This window comes from Verticillium dahliae, genomic scaffold (genome assembly GCF_000150675.1).
Source record: "Verticillium dahliae VdLs.17 supercont1.6 genomic scaffold, whole genome shotgun sequence".
NCBI lineage: Eukaryota > Fungi > Ascomycota > Sordariomycetes > Glomerellales > Plectosphaerellaceae > Verticillium > Verticillium dahliae.
In genome coordinates, this window is record NW_009276926.1 from 924,024 (window position 1) to 937,017 (window position 12,994).

Consider the following 12,994-nt stretch of genomic DNA (forward strand, 5'->3'; position numbering starts at 1 on the left):
GCATGGAAAGTCGCTTCAAGAAAGCCTGAAGCATCTTGCCCTGTTGAAACTTCAACGCCGTCTCACACCTGACGAGCATTGATATCGTCTGGCCGTACGGCTTTTGCCGATCATACGACGCCAAAAGCCTGTCAAAGACTTCTTCCATGTCATCGTGGGCAATCGTGAGATCAATCGCGCGCGAAAAATTGCCCGACGACAGGCCTCGATGGTTGAACGTCGTCATGTCAGTCTCGTGGACCCAGCCATTCTTGATGGTCCAGTGCGCGTCGAGATCAAAGTCTGAGTGGTTGTAAATGTCCAGGGCGATCCGCTGAAACCCGAGCAAAAGTGCCAACTGAAAAGCGGTAAAGCTCTGGGAGCCGCTCTTGATGTATGCATTTACGTCAGTTTGCGGCTTGCTGATCAAATAATTCACAATCCCTTGGCGTCCGTTCCATACGGCATACACCAGTGGTGTCCGGTTGTTGAAGTCGCGAGCGCCGGTGTACTTCTGCGTGCTGCCGACCAAGTCCGGGACGAGACTATTGATGTTGTGTTTGGCAGCCTCATGTAGTAATGTGGTACCGAATTCTGGGGCGCCTGATACGTCCTCCCAAAACTGGGTTTCTATGTTGTCAGATGTCGCAATCTTCGCCCAGTTGGAGATGACCTCGTCGCGATCATCCCCAAGAAAGTCGTTGATGAAACCCTGGCTCAACCCAGCCTCGTCGGCTGACGCGCAGTGCGTAAACAGGTAGCGTACTGAGTAGGCAAGGAATGGATGGTCATAGTAGCTTTTCTCGGTCAGCTCATAAAGGCGCACCTTGTCGTGATTGGCGCGGCGGGCATCAAAAGAAGAGAGTTCACCACGGATCCCCTTTTCGATAGAGGCAAAGTAAAGCAGGCAGGATTTCGCCAGCCTGTGGTGGCTCGCTCCCGTTATTTCAGTCAATGACAGTGCCTCGACGCCATCGAGCATGGCGAAGCCTTTCTCGAAGAGAAAGTCTTGGACGGTTTGGTGAACAAGCTGCACAACGCCATTCGATATCTCTGCGAGTCCGGCAGAAAGCACCCGAAGTTTCTTCACCATCTGGTCGTTCGATCGGATCGTGTCTGACGCCGACAACCAGTTCTCGTAGGCCCCTCGCTGTATGCCAGCTTCTCCGTCAAAGTTCAGCGCATCCCGCAGACGGTCGACGGGAAGGTTCTCGGTGCCGAAGCAGATCCATTGGAAAAGTTGCTTGGATTTCAGTGCGCTCTTCTCCTTGAGTTCCGTTATGAGATTTGCGTAGAGGTTGTGGAGCTGGGGCGGGATCTTGTCGATGTAGTCCACTATTTCCTCGACAGTACTGCCTTCGTTGTATTTCCAAACGACCTGAGGGATGACGAGCACCACCCACAAAAACACCTGGCGCGCCTGCTCTTCTACTTTCTGACGGAGAGCCTCGAGGTCTTCCGGACTTGTCACCACGCGTGTGAGCTCTTGGTCGATGTACCTGGCAATGTCTTTGTCGTTGGCCGACTCGACAACTACTTGCTCGCAGTTGTCCGGGGCGATGATGGGGTAGTGGCGACACGAGAAACAAATGCTGACTCGATACGAGCTCGAGGCAGACGTGTCGTAGATGCGCGTGAAGAACTGTACGAGGCGCCGGGCCTCTTTCTCGCCGCACTCGTCCAGGGCATCGATGAAGATGCAAAGTCCTGATCTCCTCAACAGGGCAGGAAGAACGTCGGAAACGAAAAAGTCCTCGAGATCCTGAGGACGCCATGACCAGGGCCCTGCCAGGCTCTCATCCATCTTTTTGTAGTGGTTGACGATGGAGCTCACAGCTCGAGGGTAAGCTTGACCGATCTGGTGCACCAGTGCACGGAAAAGCCCCAGTGGCGATCTCTGGAGGTCAGTCCCGCGGCCGTGGAAGTAGAAACAGATCTTGAGAGTTGCACCGTCCGGGTGAACATCACTCGAGTTCTTGATGACATGTTTCATCAGCGTACTTTTTCCACAACCGGGCTTGCCCTTCACCCAGAGCAGGCCTTGGCCGTTGGCGTGCCACTGCAGGTAGGTGGGATGCTCCAGGATCCAACGACAGGTACCAGCAGCAGCAGTCTCTACGTCAGCCCCGCGTGCGTTCATCTCTGGGAAGAAAAGAGTCGACATGCAAGCTAAAACGTGTCAGTGATAGCTTGGTTGAGGTCATTAGGGTTGCTCTGTACGTACCGTCAAAGTCCAGCTTGTCCGAAGCAACCTCAGTAGCTGGAATGTCTTTCGGAGAGTCAGCTCAGTTCCAATTGAAGTGACCAAAGATCGCGCACCAGATGTTCCATGCCGCAGCCAGCGCCGCAGCTCACCAAGCACCCGGCGGTACCCAGTATCTTCTGTGCTAGCAAATCGAACGAGGTCCATGTGGTTTGTGGGGACCGGTAGTTGGGGATAACCGCTAATCTTGGCCGAGTCCTTGTTCACAACCATGCCGACGCCGACGACTTCTCGTTCCTCGAAGAAGCATGTCAGTTGGAAACGAGCGGTGTTTTTCCGCAGCCAGATGCCAAAGGCAGCCTCTATGTCAGCGAGAGCCTCAGAATCGCGCTGCAGTAGACGAATGATATCGACATTGACCCGTGAGTTGGATGCCTTGAGGATGCGAGCCACGCCCGCGGCGAACGGGGCCAGGTCGGAGCCACGATGCGGCGTTCCCAGGAACGCAACAGCCGTCACGCATTCATGAAGCTGTTTCTGATGTTGCTCCGCAGCCTGCTCTGAGAGACACAGGGCTTTCTTGGCCACCAGGCCTCCAAGGCTGTGAACAACCAAGATGATGGGCCGTCTAGCCTGGGACCAGGTCAGTAGGAGGAGCAGTGGGAGACAAGGACGCCGATCGCAGCATCGTAGCCAGAACTCACTGCATGGTCTTCAATCCGCACAGTTGCAATGTCACTAATCAGAGTGGCCGCATGCTCCCGAATGTCGTTCTGTCCCACTGGTCCCAAGAACTTGGCAACATCAGCGTCGTACCCGAACGAGAGAATCCGGGCCTCTGGAACGTCTCGCGCCAATAGCTGGGTCGGCCAGTAGATGGGAGTGGCGCCGTTCGTGGCAAAGGTCTTGTATGGATGACCGGTGATTCCATGGATGAAAATGATATCGACCTGCGGGTTTGGGGGCGTATGCAAGACGCGGACGCCGAGGAAGTGGTCGTTCGGGAACAGATCTTCCTTCAGCGACTTTGGCTGTGCCACATTGTGGACAGCGAGCTTGAGCGTGTCAGCACGCTGTATCGCCATCTGGCAACGCCTCTGGCAGGTCCAATCTGATTGCGGTGGGTTGATACAGGGACTGAGCGGCTCGTATGCGGTCGCGCCGGCGCAAATTGATGCTCTCTGTGTCGTGCGCCGAAGAAGACGCTCACCTTGGAGGTCCTGGATTCTATGAGGAGGGGTTGACGAGAGGTCGATGAGATGGGCGAAAGGCCAGACCCCCAATCATCATGCAGAACACCGGAGCTGAAGGATGCACCTGGATTCGTCCTGACAAGGGTGCACGACGTTGAGAGCTGACGATGGTTGGCTGGGGCACTGTCGACTGTACATGGCCCCCAACTGAGGCTAGATTCAGACGGTACGGGGGGCTGCGGCTGCATCCTCCTGGACCGCAGTCGCCTCTTCACAAGCGACGGAGATTGGTGCGTGGAGAGGCTATTTTTTGGTGGCTGTGATGGGCTGAATCCGCAGGCATGAACCAGACTCTCGTCGTGGCAAGGTCGGGCGATGAAGAGGAGGGGGATGCCTTCAACGGGCGACCGAGGCGGTGCCAAGCGACAGCTGGCTGTGCCTTATGGTTGCATCTTGATGAGACCGAAAGGACCGCGATGGAACTTTCTTCACCAGTGTTAGGTTGTTCGGGCTTCAACGGCAAGGCGACGCTCGACTCCCCAGTGCAGCTGATTGTGATGATCCGGAGTGTATGATTGAGGTCTTGGAGGTGGTGGGTGATGGATGGTGGGTGATGTTTGGTGGGATGCAGTGAACCCCACCAAAATGGTCCGCGGCAACTGACGTGAGCAGTAACACCAGTCAAATGCAGTGCAACGTAAGCTGCCAATTTCACCACCGCAGGTAGGCATGCTTGGCATGACAATGAGCCAGTTCTAGCAAGATGAGATAAATGTAAAGTTGCCTGTTATTACTACAGCTCCAGTCGTCATCATCATCATCATCAAAGTCGTGTTCTCGTCCCTTCGCCAGGTGCTACCCCACAAGCTCTCGCAAATAACAAAAGCGCCTTCGCCGCCTACAATAGGACCCATCAAGCTCAGCTTCAAGCGCCAGCGACCACCTTCTCCACAATCTTGTTGCACTCGGCAGGGTCCTCAAAGATGTGCCAGGCCTCGCGCGGCACGTCTTTGAAGGCCTCCTCAAATCGCTTCGGCTCGTTCTTCGACTCGATACCGACAGCGGCGATGTCGGTCACCTTTCGGATGAGGATGAGCTTGACCCATCCATCGAACTCGCGGTAGCTACACGCAGCGTCAGTCAATACTCTTGCGGCTTTTTTTTTTTTATGAATCGATAGTTTCTCGGTTACTCACATGTCGCCGTAGGCCTCAGGGTCGGACTGCGTCGAATCACCAATGAGAATCAGCTTGCGCTTCGGCAACCACGAATGCACCTTGCGGATACGGTCCGTCTTGTACTGCTCTGTCCCCTTGGTCAAGGCCGACAACAGGCCAGCAATGGTGCGCCAACTCGAGTCGCGAAGAATCAGCGTGCCGTGAGGGTACCATTGGCGGCAGAAGTTGCGCAAGAACGGGTACAGGTTGTACGGCGACGCAGACAGGTAAAACCACGGCGCTTCCTTGGATATGAGAGACGTGATGTGCCTGTAGAGTTCGGGCATGCCGGGCACGGCACTCGGAGGGTCGACAAAGGTCTTGCGAAGGATGCCGAGTGGGGAGCTCGTCTGGGTCACCTTGATCGTGTCGTCAACGTCGGACAAGACAGCCCAGCCCTCGGCAGCCGCGAAATGGGTCTGCATCTCGAGCTCGCCCGAAATACCCCGAGGCACGGCGGCACTCGCCTTGACGGAGGTGCCTGTGGGTTGCTCAGAGAGCTTCAAGATGTCGGTGCTGATGCCATTACGACCTGTCGGCCCCAACTTGATCTCTCTATCCTGGTGTACGATTCGCAGGTGGCGGGCAGGCCGGACATCCCAGAGGAAGGGCAGGAGTCGCTCCTCGATGGTTGCAAGCTCCTCTGCATCGTCGGCCAGTCCCAGCGTCTCGGCAATGCTGGTAACCATGTCGACAACCTTGGCCTTGGGCTCCTTCTCGAAGACGGCGGCGACAAATTCGGCCTGCCAGCTGCTCAGACGGCCGGGCTTGAATGCCGTGTTGTCGAAGAGCCAGACGACGTCGTCACCGGAGACGGGGCGACCAAAGGGGTTCCGACTGCCGAGATAGGAAGAAAAGTTGTCAACAGAAGGGATGGAAAAAGCGGACTGCAGAGCGGGCAAACGGGGATCGGGTAGTGCGGATTCCATTTCGTCAAACTTGTGTTCCTTGCGCGTCTGGTCTTGCAGTGCCTGTGCCTGCGCGGCGGCAGCGCTTTTTGACTGATGCGACGACATGGCGGCTGGAATCTGGTGGCGAGGCAGGCTGCTGAAGTGTGGTCTCGAGGAAGGGTCAGGGGACAGGGCTGCCGTCGTAGCGTGGGAGACACAAGATATCACGAGGGAAAGACACGCCGCGAAAGGGGGACCAGATGCTGTGATCCAGCGGTAGTAAAATGGGGGCGGAGGAGAGAAGGGGGACGAGGCGACGGATGGGCAGCGTGCTGCTATATGTCTTGGGACCTGGCAGATCAAAGTTGGGAGTGGCGGCGATGAGGTCAGGAGATGGAGAGGGGAAGAAAGCCAGTCGGCATTGCATTTCAGCCCAGGTTGGTCGCAGCAGATCAGCTCTTCATCTCGATGCGATGTGACAGGCAGGCGGGCAGGCGCCTAACGATGCACCTCTGCCCTCAGCCCCTCAGCCAGGTAGATCAGGGCCAGTCAGTGGGCAACTACCACTGTCGCATACCTACCTTCCTGCCTTACCTGCCCACTTGCTAAACACAGGGAAAGAGATACAGGGAAAGAGGGGCAGGGAGCCGCAGTGTCGCCACGTCGATGCGCTTAACTTTCATCATCTCGACGCCAAGCAGCAGGTGGCAGTGGCAGGTCTTGTGGTCTTGCCGTGGCTTTGGTCAACAAGAGCTCGTGACAGCTTGTCTGTCTAGTGACGCCTGATGACGCACCTGAGGTTTCGAAGGAGTCTGGGGAGGAAGCATCCCAGTCCCGGCTGAATGTCGGATCGCGCCTCCACTTGACCAACAGGACCATGCTCCTCACGTGATCAGCATGTCACGGCATTAGCGAGAGAGTCGAGGCCCATCCGATCCGATTCCCGAGCTCCCTTTGTGTCCGATCCCCTACCTTAACCTTAAGCTGACCGGGCGGCCGACTGATGGTTGAATTTGGTGACGTGATACGATGGGCAGCCAAGGACAATGCCATAGCCTTACCAGCGAGTTGGCCTTTTCTTTTGCTTTCCTCGAATTAGATACCTAGGTACCTCACGATTCAACGTCAGAGCGACACATCAAACAGAACCTTGGCGAGCCAAGACTCTACCCTGACTAAGCCTGTCTTGGCAAGCAAGGCCCAAGTCATATCGGCTCAGGAAGTCAAGTCCCCAGTTCTGTTTCCTGTCCAAAATCCTTTCACCGTCATCAAATTCTCTCCACGCCGCCAAGTATCATCTCACTTCCATCCTTCCATACGAGACCACCGTTCTCACTGTTTCAATTTCGCAAGGCCAAGCTCCGTGCCTTGAGGCGTCGCGTTTCTGTAGCCTCCCTTGCTTGGCTCGCCGCCAAAGGAGGAGACGGCCTTGGGACCTCTGGAGTACCAAATCTCGCCTCGGCCACGCGGCCACTGTTGTCACATTTCACCCACCGCCCTTTCCGCAACTGGCATTTTGATCCTTTCGCTTCCTCCGTTGCACTGTCAGGGGGGCTTGATCGCCGCCCACGGCGTCTCATTTGAGGCGCACCGCCCATCATGAACAACGCGTCCAACACATGTTCGAACGACAACCCTGACTATGTCCAGGATGTCCACGGCAACGATGATCACACAAAATGGTCCGGCTGCGGCATCCCCAGTAATTCAACGGATGCTCCTGTACTGCAAGCATGCTGCGAGGCTCTCGGCGACGATTTCGTCTACACCTACCAGGACTATTTCCCTCTTTTCTCCGAGACCCATGACATTGCCAGCTGCTGGACCACCTGCATGGTCAACGTTTCGTCGGTTTCGTTCGCCGACTCGACCAACGTAACGCAATGCATGATCAACAGCCTGGCCAAGACCGACGACAATGACCCCCATGGCAAGCTGTGCGGCGGGCCGGGAATGCGAAGTCTGGCGGCACGACCTGGACTGGACGTTGCAAGCTGGGGCGTCGCGGCCGCCGCCCTGCTCGCCTGCCTGCTCCGAGGATGAGCGACAGGCGGACGAAGAGAGCTTGAGGAGACGAGCTTGTGGCATTGCGGCATTGCGTCAATGTCCGCGCGACGACATTGGGATCATATCGTGGCGTTTACGGTCAGGCGTGCGAATTTTGGCAGGATAGCGACTCACTTTTCATCGTTTATTAGTCACACGGAGGAGACCCTGCGACGCGTAGGGGCTGAATTAGACCAACATGATAGCCAGGTGGCTTGAACAGTTGTACACCTTTCCGCATTCCTGAGCTCTCGGATGCTAGGGCGTTCAATCGAGACCATTGTCTCTTGATGTCTCAAATCGGACACCCGTTGGCTTTATGGACCGCCACAAGATTCTCGAACGAGTGACATGTCGAAAAAAACACCGGACACCGTCTTCCACAGGCAAGACCATCACTGCTGACCTTGAGACGCATGCTTTGGTTGAAGCAGCTCCAACGCCTCTATCATTCCAACTGCCATGGCGAGAATTAGAGAGAGACAGCCACATGGATGGCAACTCAAGAGGCTCCTACCATCGGACTGCCTGTCGTCGGCGTCAGAGGACGCCGTGTGCATCCTTCTTTGTTCGTCTTGTCCATGATGACCTCTCTCACACAGTCGACTCCCCTCACCGTTCTCAGTATGAGTTGCCTGCTGCGTTGCGTGCGACCACAGCGTTCATGAAGTCGCTATGCGCCTCTGGGCACCATGGCTTCCCCTCGTGCCACTGCTCTTCTGTGCAGGGGGCCATGCCTATGCCGACATTGGGCTTTCCGAACGCCTTCGATCGAAGGAGTGCTTGTGCCTCACAGAGGTCATCATCGTCACCTATGTCGGCACACCAGAGTTCGTCGCCTCGTGCATCCAGTCTGGCTACTCCGGCACCATCACCATGCCGGGAGGACCAGGTTATCCCGATGTACCGTATCCGCCGCCCGCAAGCGCACCACCGCCAGCAGCAGCACCATGGCCGGGACCGGGATCCGGGACGTACACTAGTTTGTCCTTTGTGACGAGTGCCCGCGGCCTTTCCCTCGACATTCAGTCTTCGGCCACCGCTGCTCTGGCTGCGAATGGCACGCTGTCCACCACTCTCCACATCGTCGGACCGACGCCAGGTCTGAGCGACAGACCCTGTGACGGGCCAGCATCTGTTTCAAGGAGCGGAAGCGACTCTGGCAATGATACTAGCTTGACGAATTGTCCTTCCTCCGGCGCCTGTACAGTCCACGAAAATGATACGACATCGATATCAAACACGGGCTCAGCCAAGGTCTCGATCACTCTGACAATATTCACGACGTTGAGAACTGTCACCACATCCGTCGTCATGACGACAAATGAAGACTGCACGAGCTCAGCGACTCTCGCCACACTCGAAACCATCACCCCCGTAGGACCGAACATTCCGAACGTATCGACGACTTTCGACAGTGCTACTGGGTCAGTGACGAGCAATGGCGTGGATGACCTGGAGAGCGCGAATAATGGACCGGTCCTGACGATCTCGGAAACTGTCGCGTCGTTTGATGGGTCATCTACCGCGACGACGAAAGTTCTAACCAGGACTACCGGCTCCTTGTCAGACAACCTCAAGCCCACGGACCTTCCGGGATCACCGCGAGAGACGACAATGACTGTTGCAGCTACGACCACATCAACCACGACGATTACCGTGAGCGGTCTGCCGACGCGACCATCTGAGCAGTCATCCGTGTCATTCACTGCGAGTGTTTTCACAACGACAGCAATCACAGCGATCACGTCCACTAAAAGGCCGACAGCTTTGTCTGAAGGCTCAAGGGAGTCGATAGCCACGAGTCAATTGACTCCAGTGTCGGGTGTAACGACGGAACTCATCACTGTGGCCCTCAAGACTGCGTCCAGTGCCTTGACACGATCTATCTCGGGCTCAAACGTTCAACCACCCAGTGTGTCCCTCGATACAGCTTTACCAGCCTCGTCTCAGCGTGGCACGAGCAGCTTGGAGAGCACCATACCATCTTCTGGAGCAGCTCCTACAGTCACAAGCTCTCAGCAGAACTTGACACCAAGCGTCGCTAGCGGTGATGGCTCTCTCGAGATGTCCGCTTCTTCCACTGGAAGGGCCCCAATCTTTGGATCGGCGACTCTTACGGATTCATCGAGCTTGGTGGGCCCGCCCACTACCCTCGAGGCATCGGCGTTGCCCGGATCCGCAATCTCTCTGGGTCTCTCTAAGTCAACAGAGGCATCAGGTGCATTGGGTTTACTGACCTCTCTAGATGTCGCGACCTCAACATTGCCATTTCCTAGCAGCTCACGTTCGTCACCATGGACACTATCTCCAGAATCGTCAGGTATATCATCAGCCATCTCTGGGGTTGAAACCGCCATGACGAGCCGCTCATCTTCAGACGGTACCCACACCTCTGCAGTCACCACCGAAGTCATTGACCCTTCGATATCAGATGCATCATCCAGCGGACAGCAATCAACGAGTGTAACTTCTAGCAGCCCTTCGTCTAACTCATTGCTATTGCCATCGAGCATCACAAGCGAGTCTTCAGCTGTGTCGCGCCAGCCCACTTCCGTCCTCGAGGGTGTATCTTCAGGCAATGTTGCAACATCAAGAGACACTACATCACTGGGTCTCGGGACGGCATCGAGCACCGCCGCAATCTCAGTTGGATCAATAACTTCGTCGATTAGCACTACCTCCTCAAGTATCTTCATGTCTTTGGGCGAGTCTCTGATTTCTGCAAGCCAGCTCCCGATCCAGTCGAGCGACGTTGTCTCGACACAGCTGCCTATCTCTTTGAGCGACTCGATATCTTCACGCACTTCAAACTTATCCGACGAGAACTCTGAACCAGCTCCAAGCTCCGTTTCCGACCAACGGCAGAGTAGTTCGTCAGACGCGAGTATCTCAACCACCCATCAGGACACATCTAGCGATGCCAGGGATTCTTCTGGATCTTCGTCGGGTTTCTCGGCCCCTGCGACTAGCTTAGCTCTTGCCAACCCCTCCGTGCAGCCAGAATCAGCCTCATTGACCTTGAGTCTCTCCGGTTCTGCAGTAAGCTCAATGAAGGTGCCGACCGAACCTGCTTCCATTAGTATTCCGATGCCTTCCACACAGTCAGAGTTCCCACCTAGCCGTTCGGTGGCTCCCACTTCGAACATATCGCCCAACCTCTCTTCCCCGATGCCGGCGGTTTCCGTACTCTCATCGTACAGCTTAGAGTCCTCCAGTTTATCAGGATCATCTGAGTTCTCCGAGACGACCGATGGAATACGCCCAAGCACATCAATGCCATCCATCATCCTGGACATTTCGAGCACTCCGGTCCTCTCAATTGCGTCAGAGACTTCTTCAGGGTTGATATCATCAACAGCCCTAACACCTCAAAGCAGCACGATACTGTCAAGTATTTCTACGCAGCTTGCAACCATTGAGTCTTCCTCACTATCAGAATCATTCGCGGCGTCTGGCAGTTCCAACTTTCCTACAACTTTGGGTGGTTCCAGATCTTTTGCTACTTCCCCAGCATCCTCAAGGGGCTCAGCGTCTATCACTTCGCCATCATCCTCGCTAAGCCTCCCCGAGTCCAGCAAGCTCATTTCCACCACCAGCAGCGACTCTGAAATTAATGGATCATCAGAAACCTCCATCGACCCAAACACCTCATCCAGCAGCTTGGTATTCTCAAGTGCCTCGGAATCGTTTGCCATTTCGACTTCCATTCATCCATCGTCCCTTATGCTCTCGGAATCGTTGACCGTCTCGGAGCCAATACTCAGCGACGTCGGAGGCTCCAATTCAGCGGCTTCCACCAGCAGCCAAGGGTCGCCTGACATGACGTCCACATCTTCAAGTACTTCGGGCCCCAGCACAAGCTCCATCGACTTCTCGCTCTCTTTAGTGACGTCCAGTGTCTTTCCTACGGGAAGTGGCTCCGTTGTGGGACCAACACCACTATCAACCGTCCTTCCTAGCAGAACGTCTACGGGCTCAACAGTTGATATGGACACAGTCTCGTTTGTCACCACCACAGGACTATTTACTGGGACGGAGTCGATTACGGGTCCAGTCACGGTAACAGTACCGCCAAGTGGGACCATTCCCGGTACCGTTCTCATTCAATTGCCACAAGGTCGATTCGTCACTGTCCGAGTACCCTTTACGGGCACGGCGATCATCACTCAGCCAACTACAATATCTATCATTGCACCAGTTGGGACTGCCCCAGGAACTATTATCATCGCTACGCCGACCACTCCTGACGGCCCCGGAGTTACCGAGTCATCGTCGTCAAAATCAATGTCCGCGAGTCCGTCATCTTCGAACGTACCCTCAGTCCCATCGTCTACATCCACGGGCAACGTAGAGACCACACAAAGCAGAGCAAGCGTGTCAGAAAGCGAGACAATATCATTGGCACAACCCTCTTCCCTTGCTGGAGAGACATCATCATTCGAGGCTCCGCAGTCCATGTCAACAACGGAAATCTTATCAGGGGAGAGTATAGGGGCAAGCACAACCAGATCGACCAAGCTTCCGGTGTCATCGCCAGATGCGACAAGCAGCAGCCCGTCTGACACTGGCAGTACGGTGACGATTAGTAGCCAGCAGCCGACCAACGTGCCTGTGAGCTCTACTCCTCAGTCCTCGATAATGCCGAGTAACGCGGGGGAACCATTCAGCGCCTCCTCTACAGTCAGTCTCGCGCCCTCCGTCACGCCCTCCATCACTTCATCCGTCGAACCCTCGATGCTTTCCTCAATTAGACTGTCTCAAGCATCCTCAACCGACACACCTGTGCTGTCTACAAGAAATTCGTTGTCAAAATCGGTAGAAACATCCGGCTTGGCCTCGTCGCAGTCCATGAGTAGCGTCCTCACCTCAGCAACCAACCCGGATACAAGTAGAGAGCCCGTCTTTCCACCAAGTATCAGCGCTTCGACAACGAGTGACTTTGTCAGATCCAGTGCCTCAACCTCTGAATCAGGCCTACGTCTCTCTCTTGAGCCCAGCAGCCTACTTGTTCCAGGTGGTCAAACTACACAGTCTCTTCCCTCGTCTATCGTATCGAGCATTCAAACGGGCAGGTTGAGTGGCTCGTCTTCCGTCTCGCCGAGTAGTGAGGCTTCAGCATTGAGCGAGCAAGGTCCATCATCGACGGAAGCCGTCACTCTGAGTGAGATTGGCATCTCAAGTGAGCTTCCTGCCTCGCCGAGTGATTCCACCTCCTCGGGTGACGCTGTGCTGTCGACCGATGCCACCTCTTCAAGCGTTGATGCCTCCTCGACCAGGCTTATATCCCCTGGTCAGCCTTCAGTGGTGCCAAGTACGACGCCTTTTTCAAGCAGCACCGTGCCAGCAAGCGCGAGCCTGTCGCCCAGCGAGACCTTATCATCTGCTGAGATGAGTGCTACCCCTGGCCAATCTGCTTCCGGCAATGCTTCTGTTTCGAGCGACCCTGCTGTTTCCTCCAGCGAC

General features: G+C 55.6%; 5 protein-coding genes across 5 annotated transcripts; 2 read left to right on the top strand and 3 right to left on the bottom strand.

Moving 5' to 3' along the window:
• Positions 1-15: 15 nt before the first annotated feature.
• Positions 16-3,267, bottom strand: VDAG_03836 (het-eN; the record flags this gene model as incomplete). The annotated part of the gene is made up of 5 exons (XM_009653920.1): positions 16-25; positions 99-2,148; positions 2,204-2,239; positions 2,299-2,815; positions 2,887-3,267. The coding sequence occupies 5 exons, from the start codon at positions 3,265-3,267 to the stop codon at positions 16-18; spliced, it is 2,994 nt and encodes a 997-aa protein (XP_009652215.1).
• Positions 3,268-4,300: 1,033 nt separating this feature from the next.
• On the bottom strand, positions 4,301-5,670 carry VDAG_03837 (uncharacterized protein; the record flags this gene model as incomplete). The annotated part of the gene is made up of 2 exons (XM_009653921.1): positions 4,572-5,670; positions 4,301-4,499 (listed from the first exon to the last, which is right to left on the bottom strand). Exons 1-2 carry the CDS (start codon positions 5,606-5,608, stop codon positions 4,301-4,303), a joined length of 1,236 nt encoding a protein of 411 aa, XP_009652216.1. The 5' UTR covers positions 5,609-5,670.
• Positions 5,671-7,081: 1,411 nt separating this feature from the next.
• VDAG_03838 (uncharacterized protein) lies at positions 7,082-7,525 on the top strand (the record flags this gene model as incomplete). The annotated part of the gene is made up of 1 exon (XM_009653922.1): positions 7,082-7,525. One exon carries the CDS (start codon positions 7,082-7,084, stop codon positions 7,523-7,525), a length of 444 nt encoding a protein of 147 aa, XP_009652217.1.
• A 678-nt stretch (positions 7,526-8,203) lies between these two features.
• Positions 8,204-9,216, top strand: VDAG_03839 (uncharacterized protein; the record flags this gene model as incomplete). The annotated part of the gene is made up of 2 exons (XM_009653923.1): positions 8,204-9,093; positions 9,159-9,216. 2 exons carry the CDS (start codon positions 8,204-8,206, stop codon positions 9,214-9,216), a joined length of 948 nt encoding a protein of 315 aa, XP_009652218.1.
• A 1,215-nt stretch (positions 9,217-10,431) lies between these two features.
• Positions 10,432-10,827, bottom strand: VDAG_03840 (uncharacterized protein; the record flags this gene model as incomplete). The annotated part of the gene is made up of 1 exon (XM_009653924.1): positions 10,432-10,827. The coding sequence occupies one exon, from the start codon at positions 10,825-10,827 to the stop codon at positions 10,432-10,434; it is 396 nt and encodes a 131-aa protein (XP_009652219.1).
• Between the last annotated feature and the right edge of the window lie 2,167 nt (positions 10,828-12,994).